The sequence below is a fragment of the Anneissia japonica genome, unplaced genomic scaffold (assembly GCF_011630105.1).
Source record: "Anneissia japonica isolate Jap-2015-1 unplaced genomic scaffold, ASM1163010v1 scaffold1273_len70562_cov112, whole genome shotgun sequence".
Lineage (NCBI taxonomy): Eukaryota > Metazoa > Echinodermata > Crinoidea > Comatulida > Comatulidae > Anneissia > Anneissia japonica.
In genome coordinates this window covers 41,285-52,485 of record NW_022707691.1, presented here as the reverse complement: position 1 = coordinate 52,485, position 11,201 = coordinate 41,285, and the positions used below count along the sequence as shown (strand labels likewise).

Sequence of the window (11,201 nt, the reverse complement as noted above, 5' to 3'; positions counted from 1 at the left end):
TAATTACATTACAATGATAGTTTGGACAAGTTCAATAACGCCGGAATGGTATATTATTTATTTAATAATATTTCTCTTATGCGCTCTATTTTTCATTTCATGCTTCAACATTTAATAACATCCAAGAAGGTCACAGTTAGTTACACAGTGACGTACATCACATAAGTCCGTGAAACTTCATAGGCCTACCGTAGGTAAACATAGAAAGAGCAATAATAGTAAAACTCGAGCGTCACGACATTGCGAAGTGTTTGCTCTTGTTCCTCGTACCGTACTTACTCGAGTCAATCCGAGATGGCCCGAGTGAAGTTTCATGCAAATGTTTCGTACGGAAAAAAAAGTCGCTAACTGGTTAGACTGCGGTATAGCAATGGTCTATAATCATAGACCAGTAGTGACGTCACAATTATAGCCGGCTAACCGTTAAGACCGTCTAAAGACCGCTTATAGCAATCCGCCCCAGGGGCAGAGGCCAGGAGGGGGCTTGTGAGAAGTAAAGGCTAACTTAAAGCCATGTTCCAAACAGTTGTTTGCATTTAATGCCTCTGAACCATTACCTGTCATAATTAAATTGGATATTAACCTAAAGTACAAAAATAAACTAATTAAGAGTGGGTTCATTGTGGTTGAAGGTACAGCTGGTCCCAATATTGAGTCATGGAACATCATGTGATTTAGGCATATTACATATTGTCTATGAAATGACAGCAGATGATGTGTATCAGAAATATCCAAATTTGTTTGTTGAATTAGGTAAAATGAAAAATGACAATTGAACCTGCCACTGGTCCTACCCCATGGATCAACCCGATAGTGTTATTTCCGAAACCCAAGCAACCTGGAGGTATGCGCTTATGTGTAGACATGCACGCAGCCAACAAGGCTATTTCACGAGAATGACATCTGATGCCCAGTTGCTTCAGTAAGATTGATTTGAATCATGGGTATCATCAGCTCCCACTTAATAAATCATCGTGATACATCACAACATTCTCGACACACAAAGGCTTATACAGATATAAAAGATTAAGCTTTGGAATAAATGCAGCAGCAGAAAAGTTTCAAAATGTGATAGCGTCTGCAATAGCTGATATTCCGAATGTAAAGAATATTAGTTATGACATAATTTTGTTTGGTAAAGATATGGCCAGTCAAAATATAGCGTTTGACAAATTGCTAAAGAGGTTCGAAAACTTAAACAAAAAGAAATGTGAATTTCACATGAATAACATTGAATTCTTTGGAATGGTGTTCAGTGTGAATGGTAAGAATTGCCCCGGAAAAAATGGCCCAGGAAAGAATGGCCCCGGAAAAAAACCCGGTAAAAATGGCCCCAAATGACAAGTAGGTAAAATTTTTTTCTGGGCATTCTTACCTACATTCGTTCAGTGCAAATGGTATGACCAGGGAGGGAACGCACCCCATGGCAATCACTCGCACTCTCAGGTGATTTCGCATATAGGTCCGTGTATTTACACGGAATTTAAATGCCGTGCGTGGCTCGAACGGGGGGTAAGATGTAAAAAAGATCTGGAACACGCTCGCCTATTTTGACCACCAAATTTAGGGTTATAGAACCGTGTATCGCTGTCAAAGGCCATTATCGCGACCATTAATTATGTTTTAATGACTCTGGCGGTCAACATCAATTCAATCCAACACGCGCGAAAACCATAGGCCTGTCCAGTTTTACAAAAACAAATGCATTCGCTGACCCGTTGTTAATATGTTATAGCATCATCTTCATCATTTCAACATGTCTGTGTGGACCGATCTTATGATACGTTACCTTCTCTCATTGTGGGGGGTGGGGGGGAGACAGAATACAAAGACAACTGGATGGCACCCGCCGAAACAGCGGTACTTACAAAGAAATAACTGCAAAGATCGAAGGAAAATTTAGGGGAAAGCTGACGATGACACAGGTCACCAATAAACTGAAGTATTTGCGCAGGGAGTACAGTACAATTGCGTGAAGCGTGGTTAGAAACGTAAATATTGCGTGGCATGATGGGATATACTATTGCCTCGCTGACCTCAAACGAGTATTTCCGAGGTAAATTTTACACGGTTAGACAAGATAAGTTTGTGCTCGAATGCGGGGACCCCCTGTGGTGTAAAGCCGTGCGTTTACCTGTCATATACACGGAATTTAATGGGCGTGTATGGCTCGAACCATGGAGGTATTATTGAGAAGGAGATCACTCGGCAACAGATCCCTTTGACCCGACAAACCTATGTGTTCCCCGCTTTTGGATCGCGCGCGGGCGTATTACCCTATAATTCACATTTTTTCGTTAGCAACAACTTGGCAACGACATGCATTTATACGCTTCCAGCAGAGCAGTTCTGCAATAAAACGTTTGATTTTAACCCATTAAATATCTTTATAATGAACAATGTTCCCCTGATTAGATTTTTTCGGGCTTTTGGTATGTTATTATTTGTATATTTCAGGAACGGATTCCGTAAAATATTTATGTTAAAATTACTTCTGTGTTCATTATAATGTTGTCTAAAGATTGACTGGTTCGACTATAAAGCTAAGTCAGCGTAAAACTGAAAAATACTTAGATTTTGGATTCATTTTTCGAATAGTTAACCCTTGTTAACCCTAAAATGACTTAGTTTATTATAATCCTTAATCATTTATTAATTAATATCTGTTAAAATTAGAATTGGCGAATTTTGGCCAATTTATGAAAATTGAAGTTGAAATATACTATACTTTTATAGGTCATATAAATGTTCCATTAAATTCGAAACTTTTCTTGGAAAATATTAATATGTTTGATATTTTATGAGAGATAAATGTATCAGCTTCAAAAAAGAAAAGATTGCGCAGCCATAGTGATTGACAGTATGTAGTGCGCATTGAGAAAAGATGGTGCTCTCCATTTTGTCATGTTAAATTTTCTGGTCAACTATGCCTGCTGAAAATTTGATGGCGGGGAACACATGGGACTTCAAAGGCATCGCGCAAACGTTCTTTACGCGCTGCGGCAACTTTGATCTTGGTTCATTTGCATAGCGCTGCGTGCGCGTAGCTTTGCCGAGTGATCTCCTTCTCAATAATACCTCCATGCTCGAACGCACCTATAGTCTACTAGTTATGAGTAACTATGTTTCTCGTTTCATCCCAGGGTATGCAGATTTTGTTGCACCTATGTTAAAGCTCATAATGAAAAATGCTGTATTTGAGTGGGGAGAAGCTCAACAGAAAGCGTTGGATGAGTTGAAAGTTCGATTAACAACAGACACTGTTATGTCTTATTTTGATACAAATAAAGCCACAACTATATTTGTTGATGCATGTCCACGTGCATTATGCGCCGTATTGACACAAGAATGTCACTTTGTTGCATATGGCAGCAAAACATTGTCTACAGTCGAAACACGTTATTCGCAAATTGAACACAAAGCTTTGGCGGTAGCATGGGCATGTCGACATTTTCGCATGTATGTGCTTGGTAAGCAGTTCGCAATTGTCACAGATTAACTCGTCTATGCCAGTATATTATCCATTGATGAGGTAGCGAAAGCGACAACCAACTGTCGCAATCAGATATGCTGATGACACCGTCCTTGTCAGTTTAAACAATGGCCCTCAATCCCTTAATAATTATTAATAACATATTATAACTACTATTTTTCTAACTTGTGTAAAAACCATTTCCTTAAAATCAACTCAAAAGTAAACATGTGAACTTATTTATTTTAGGAAGAAAAATAGGTTAGACCATGAACCACTTTAAAATTGATGGTGAACAAATTAAAATTGTCTCTGAGTACAAATATTTAGGGACTGTGATTGACGAAAAGTTGGATTGGTGCAGTAATACACTGAGACTATAAAAAAACGCCAGCAACGACTTCATATGTTACGGCAACTTAGGAAATTTAATATCGATAAAAACATTCTAGAAATGTTCTACCAATCAATGATACTCAGTGTGATTTTATTCTGTCGAATTATATGGGAGTTTAGCTTATATGAGAAAGATAAGGGATTGTTGGCAAAGATTACCAGAAGGGCGGGGCGTGTAATAGGAGTTGATTTTTCCAAGCTTAATTGTAAATATGATGCAGGTATTCTCTCTATGGTAAAATGCATACTCTCTCTCAAACTGATCATCCACTCTACAACGAGTACAATTTTTCCCATCCCAAAGCCGTATTCACTCCTTACCTACTCATACTAAATGCTATAATAAATCATTTGTCCCACATTCTATTATAATTTAAAACAAATATGTTGAAAGATAATTTTTGCTACCCATGGAGAGAACACCCAAATCAAATCGATCAAATCTATCTATATACTAATTAAACTGCACAGTATTACCTAATTTTAGCTTTTTATACGAATTGTAAATTTGAATTTGATTTTTCCTTTTATTTATTTAATCTTAATTTGAATTGTAAATTGAATTGTTATCTTTTATATTAAATTTTTAACAGTTTTATGTTGCAGTGTATAAACAGATTTTCTAATGTATTTTTTTTATATATATTGGATAATGAAAGATTGAATTGAATTGAATTAAGTACAGATAACGTATTACAAGCAGTCAAGCAAGCTACACTGACACAGTCTCATGGTGCATGGACTGATGACAGAGTGAAGAGTTCTGCTGCAATTCGCGACGAATTAACACTTGTCAATGATATCATATTACGCGGTCATAGAATCGCTATTCCACATTCGCTTACGGATCGTGTTGTTGCATTAGCGCACACGGGTCATCAGAGAATCGTGAAAACTATATAACAATAAGGTATGGTTTCCGAAAATGGACATATTGTGTGAAAATACCATCAAAAAGTGCGTTGAATGTCAGATTGCCACAGCTTCGGAACCAAGGGAACCATTTTGCGTATGAGTGTTCTACCCAAAGCACCGTGGCAAGAAATAAGCTTGGACTTTGCAGAGATCGGCCCTAAATATGGTTTGATTATAGTAGATGATTACTCGCGCTATGAAGTTGTAGAAATCGCCCATTCCACTTCTGCAAAAGTGTTAGTACAGAAGTTGGTCAAGGTATTTCCTATGTTTTGAATACCTACAATTGTCAAGACAGACAATGGGAATGACTTTCAGCGGTTTGCTCAGCATTTTGGTTTCAAACACAGAAAGGTGACTCTGTTATGGCCAGAAGAGATGCATGCATTTCTTCGCAATTATCGAATTACTCCGCAGAGTATGACCAGCGTTCCGTCAGCGACTGCGTTATTTGGAAGGCCAGTTCGAGCAATCCCATGTCGGAAGTCAGTCAGGCTAAATTTGACTCAGAGCAAATGAGAACGCAAGATGAAAAACAAAAACGACAAATTAAAGCAAACACGGACAAGAAGAGATAATGGTCGGAGATACAGTTCTTGTTAAACAAAAGAAAATTATCAACTGCGTATGCTCCTGTTTTGATGAAAGTGATAGACAAGAAACACAGTCTAATCACAGCACTTGGTTCAAATGTTATGATTACTAGAAATTCATCATTGTTCAAGCGAGTTCATCCAGATTCGGATGAAAGGAAATTTGGAAAGCTCAAAGTGGATGAAGGAAGAGATGATGAAAATATGAAAGTTAAGCGAGCGAGGAAAGTACCACAAAGATTAATTGAACAATGTTAATGAGGAAGATTAATTGAACAGTGTTAAAGAGGAAAGAACGTTTTATTAGTGAACAAATCAATGAGGGATATTAAAACATACAATACATTTGAAGTTATTGAGCTCATAAAAATATATAAAATTGTTTGTTAGTGTTAGTGTTATTAGTGTTAAGAACATATGACCATTGAGTTTCAACGAGGTACAATAACAATTCATTATAGTGTATAGTAATTACAGACTATATCACCATGGATAAAGTAAACACATAATACATATATAAAGCTTAGTTTTCAAAATAGTTGCAATTTTGAAAACAAATTATTATAATACTTTATTGTTTTGATAGAAAAAAAAAACATAATCAATTGACCTGCAATAGCAAACTAAAGAAAGGGAGAGTTGAATAAAGACGGGACTTCAGTAATGGCGATTACAGTGTTAAATGTGTTATTATTGTTGTCACAATATATAGGAGTGTCCTTCTTCTTTCTGGACCAGGCCTCTTGCCTCATGAAAATATGCAGGGATTATTGATAAAAACACAGTTCAAGTAATGAAAATTACTGAGCAGATTCCTGTAACTGTACAAACTCCCTCAAATAGCAACCGATATCAATGCAGTATCTAGCTAGAGGGTGCGGGTGGTCACAATTCCTCTGACCCTTAAAAAATGCACCTCTCCCCCCCCCCTCCAATTAAAAATCATGCTTAAGTAGTTAAAAACATACCTTTGAGTTTAGTTACTGCTATCTGAGGCTGCGAATGATCTGGAGAAATAAAGTGTACGTATCAAAATCACAAGTATTTTCTACCACAGGTTTTTCTGAAAAAAATATTTGCCCACCTAACAGCGATATTGTAATTTTTCTTAATTTGCCAAGCATCCAAAATGCCTTATTTTTTGTAAGTTTTATTTAAAATTCAGTCTTGTTAATAAATAGTAACAGGTTTGAAAAATGTAAAGGTATAAATTATACAATTTGCATAACTTATTGATGGACATATGGTTAACAAACTAATTAGTTCGAAGACAAGTCAAATGTTTACCTTGCGATCGTGGCACGTAATCTCCAAATAGTCGGCGGTAGCGCTTCACTTCAAGTCCATTACTTCCACATGGCAGCACATCCTTATTAAACTTGCGCACGATATGCATGTGGGCGTCGCTACATTCGCAAGCAATGTACCTCGTTAATTCAATGCCTCGTGCACCACTCTGACAGAATATCTTTAGTTTAGTTTCCAGGAAACTCAACACCTGAAGCAGATGAAAAACTGAGTTAAATACATATGTATGTTCAATGAAATGAACGTGTTTTAGAATGAAGAATAGTGTGGGCAGTCATTAGAGTCAAACAGACAAAAAGTGAATGTGTTTTAAAATGAAGAAAATGGTTAAAATATATTAAGTATAGTCACTCAATTCAATGAAGGCAGTACCTCCTTACACACTGTCGGTGAGGGCTCATCTTCCTTGGTAAGCTGAGTGCGATTAATTATTTTTAGTCTGATGATAGTTGTCTGCAAAACAAAAATGAGAAAAGAAATGCCTTATGAATTTAAACTTGAATTGAATTTTGATACTCAACTGCTATAGTTTGTGGTTCTCTTTGTTTCATTGTATTTTATGTACTTATTTCAAAAAGCAAAACTGTATTTCTTTTATATTCAGTAGTATATATTTATATTTATATATATGTTTAATGGTGATATTTAGCTATGATAATGGTCGTGGTATTGACGATAGTGGTAATAATAATACTAGCGCTAATAATGAGGATAACATTGTGATGTGTATGTTAGTGGCACTGATAATAATATTTTTAGTATTGATGATGATGATGATGATATTAATAAATCGTAAGACAAGAAAATATTCAACAAAATTGCAAGGAAGATACAATCTATTAAAACTGATTGACATGATGATGAATAATGTATTAATGACTACTGCAATAATTCATTAATTGTGGCATCTGTATACAATTTGAATGTGTAAGTACTATACAAGAAAAACAATGTTCATTTTCTATGATCATGTCAAATTTGGATATATAGACCCATTCCGTATTATATCATTACCGGTATGTATAAACTTACTATTTATATTCAAAGTAGGCCAAATATAAATACTATTAAATAACATAAGTAATATTATGATACATAGACCTAATTACCTTAAACATACGACGATGCTTGACAGTAGCTACATTCAGAACCACTTGGTGATGTGGATCAATGTGCAACTCCACATGCTCATAAGATAGCTTAGGTTCATTGTGTTCTACTTGGAATTTCTCAATAAACTTAGTTACTCCACGCTGGAAAAGATCGTCAGGTAGATAGCCACCAAAGTCATGAAAGATTGAAACTGCCCGGTTCCCATAATCCGGGGGCGATGTCTTTACACATTTAGGCTTCAAGCGTGACAGAACGTAGAAAATACGTTCACCACCCTGAAAAAACAGAAAGCATTGTAGGTAGCAAGAAATTGTAAAAAGAGAATATTATAAACATAGGAGTGATGTTTAGAAACCACAACCTCCAGGTATCTAGCCTGATATCTTAACCACTAGACCACCGATAGAAAAATAAAAATAATATTCAAAAATACTAGTGTACCTTTCTTTCGCACACCTGTCCTAGAATAATTATTTTTGTAATTTTAATAACTATAATTTTATTCAATTTTTCATTCAATATAATGACTTTACTCGTTGTATCACATGATATATCGGCTGGCCTCCGAAGTCCCAGATACTCATAATGAAATCGTTGCCAGATTTTTGCCATTCTTGTGTCGCATTTCCTCTTGTGAACTTGAGTTCTGTTATTCGCTCCTGGACTTTAGTGGCGATGGTTTCGGGGACCTCTTCCATCGATTGTGCCTGTGTCTGCTCTTTGGTATCTGATTCTATTTTCGGGTTTCTGGCGTCAACATTCGATGATGATTGTCCTTATAGAAGATTCAGAATAAAAACTTAAAAATGCATAATTCAAAAACCAAGAAATAGTAGGATAATGGGGTTTTCCACTGACCCTACAAGGTTAGGTAGTGCTTGGTATAGTGAAGTGTCAGTGAGTTTTTTTTTTCTCTTGTTCCAAGTTCTAAATTAGCTGTTCCAGGTTGTATTCTATTGAAGGCAATGTGCCTTCAATACTTGTTCCATGACCAACCATACCAATTATGTTGTTAATAGAGGTGTGATGGCCCTCCGTGTGAAATACTAATAAATATAATATATTCATTTGATCAATTTCTTACGAAATGCAAACATGAACACCTTACCCTGGTTATCTTTCGTCTCTACTTTAGCTGGTGATAACACGCTCTTGAAATAATTGTAAACAAAAAGAAATAATTAATTAACCATTGTATACATTAGCTGGATTTTATCCATTATTAATTTGTCATTATTAGTAGCATTAAATATTTCACTATTAACCAACTTAAATGCTCATGAATATCATCAAGTTGATAGTGTGTAAATCTTACTTGTCTTGTTACTTCTAAATTCTTCTCCGCTTCTTGTTCTAATATTTTTTTCGCTATGGAATCTGCAAATTTTGCTTCATACATGTCATTGGCACCAGCTGTTCAGAGATAAATAATTAATTTGAATAAGATATAATTTACTATATGATTAATTTCATTTCGTTAGTTAAATAACTGATTTTAGACTAATCTCTTTGTGAATGCTGATCTGCATATTTACTGACCATTTACAATAATCCGAACTGCGCACAAAAATGACTTATAGCAGGGGTGGGCATAAAAATCGGTCGGAGGGCCAAAGAGAATTTCTGAATTAACACCGAGGGCCACACCCAAACTTTGATCTTTCCAGTGCGCTTCTAAAAATCTCCAAGCACTGCTTTTACACCACTTTATTCCCAGTTTTAATATTACTTTTTACATATGATCGGTGTCAGGCTGTAAAAAACAAGGTGTTTTCTAGCCAATATTGCTTGGAGGGCCGCACACATAGGGTTTTCATTATATATTCGCGGGGCCGCAAAAAAATCACTGTTGGGTCGCATGCGGCCCGCAGATCGCACATTGCTCACCTTGACTTATAAGATATGTACAAGGAAGGTTTCACATTTAGTGAAAGCAGTTAGGTGCACTGGAAATTATTTGGAATCCCCTCCTTGACGTCGGGTTTCAATCCTTCACTGTGCATTTCGCTTGTCCCCTTGAGCAAGGCACTTTATTACATTGCTTCAATCTACCCAGCTGTATCAATTGGGTATTAGAAAATTGCTGGGTCGTGTAACCTGCGGTTGACCAGCGCCCCAGCTGAACATCCCGCTTTCATCCGTTTCACGTTTTTTGAAATTGGAATTACAGTACATATGAGCCACATGGCTCGGTATGGATTTATATTACTTGTACAAAAAGTATAAAAGTGTTTGCTATACTTACAATGATCAGGTGGTGCTTCCTTCCAATTTAATTCATTGTGCAATTCGTGGGTACACACCTTTGTGTTGGCAATTGCGTCCGTAATACCCTCATTTGGATCAAAACTAAAGCAAAGTGAAATGATTAATCTAAAGATATTGCTACTACAGAAAGCATAATATAGATACACATTACTGTACAGAACGTACATATTTAAACTAATATATGAATAAATGTGTGGAAATGGATTGATATTAATGAATGATACATTCATTCAAGTTGTCGATTATTGAATTTAATACAAAGAATATTTGAATTACAGGTTAATTAAAAATCATTATTGAAGGCTTCAACTAATTCAACTGGTTAACTATAACGTAGCGAAAGCAACCACTGAATATATTTAGCTTACGTATTCCTTAAAAATGACTTGATAGTAGATGTTTTTCCGACTCTCTCGAGGCCCATGAAAAATGTCCTTCCTTGATTAACCTCTGCTTCTCCCTCAGCTAGAGCATCATTAAAAGCTTCCATTGCTTCGTGCCCACGTGCCAAGATTTCCATTGGAACATTCCCCGCTTTAAGTATAAATATTTCTGATTTACACATTGAATTACCTCATGAAACTTGTTAGATATGAAAAGAAATCGATAATATTATCGAGGCCTGCAATGTCGTTATTTACTAGAGAGGTCTTTAACCTATTCATTCATCTGTAGGCATAAAACTTTTTCATTGCTTTAATTGTGACAGTTGCATTTCTTTCCCCATAACAATATTCTTATCAATGGTGCAACGATTACGTTGATCATACCCATTTGTGATTACGGATAGCAGTTTAACCCAGATAAAAGCAACTTGCAAAACAAAAAAGGAGGATTAAAAATTATTTATTCCAAAAAGAGGAGGAATAAATTACGATGGGGAACAAAAAAATATAGGCCTAGAGTATTAGTTTTATTTTCATCATTGAATAAATGTTTTACAATATTATATTCAATGATATACTGAGTGATATTGCTATCATTCTGTGGGAATCAAGCATAAAAAACGCTGTAAAACATCACAAAGTGCAACCAACAGCCCCCTGGATCACTAATCAAAATACTGTAAATAATACCACTTGAAGATTAGGTTTCTTATTTACTGTGTTTAAACGTTAAGTACTGCTGTCTCTTAT

At 35.8% G+C, this 11,201-nt stretch overlaps 2 protein-coding genes across 2 annotated transcripts in view; both read right to left on the bottom strand.

Annotated features, from left to right (window-relative positions):
- Positions 1 to 6,324: 6,324 nt before the first annotated feature.
- LOC117106395 lies at positions 6,325 to 8,253 on the bottom strand. The gene is made up of 5 exons (XM_033247760.1): positions 8,239 to 8,253; positions 7,794 to 8,072; positions 7,057 to 7,137; positions 6,664 to 6,874; positions 6,325 to 6,383 (listed from the first exon to the last, which is right to left on the bottom strand). Exons 2-5 carry the CDS (start codon positions 7,800 to 7,802, stop codon positions 6,325 to 6,327), a joined length of 360 nt encoding a protein of 119 aa, XP_033103651.1. The 5' UTR covers positions 7,803 to 8,072; positions 8,239 to 8,253.
- A 20-nt stretch (positions 8,254 to 8,273) lies between these two features.
- LOC117106397 overlaps positions 8,274 to 11,201 on the bottom strand; it is an 11,030-nt gene continuing 8,102 nt past the window's right edge. Inside the window, exons 5-9 of the mRNA XM_033247762.1 lie at positions 10,434 to 10,599; positions 10,043 to 10,146; positions 9,113 to 9,210; positions 8,906 to 8,948; positions 8,274 to 8,572 (exon numbers count right to left, since the gene is read on the bottom strand). Coding sequence (XP_033103653.1) covers positions 8,313 to 8,572; positions 8,906 to 8,948; positions 9,113 to 9,210; positions 10,043 to 10,146; positions 10,434 to 10,599 — 671 coding nt within the window. The 3' untranslated portion in view covers positions 8,274 to 8,312. The remainder of the gene's footprint in view (positions 8,573 to 8,905; positions 8,949 to 9,112; positions 9,211 to 10,042; positions 10,147 to 10,433; positions 10,600 to 11,201) is intronic.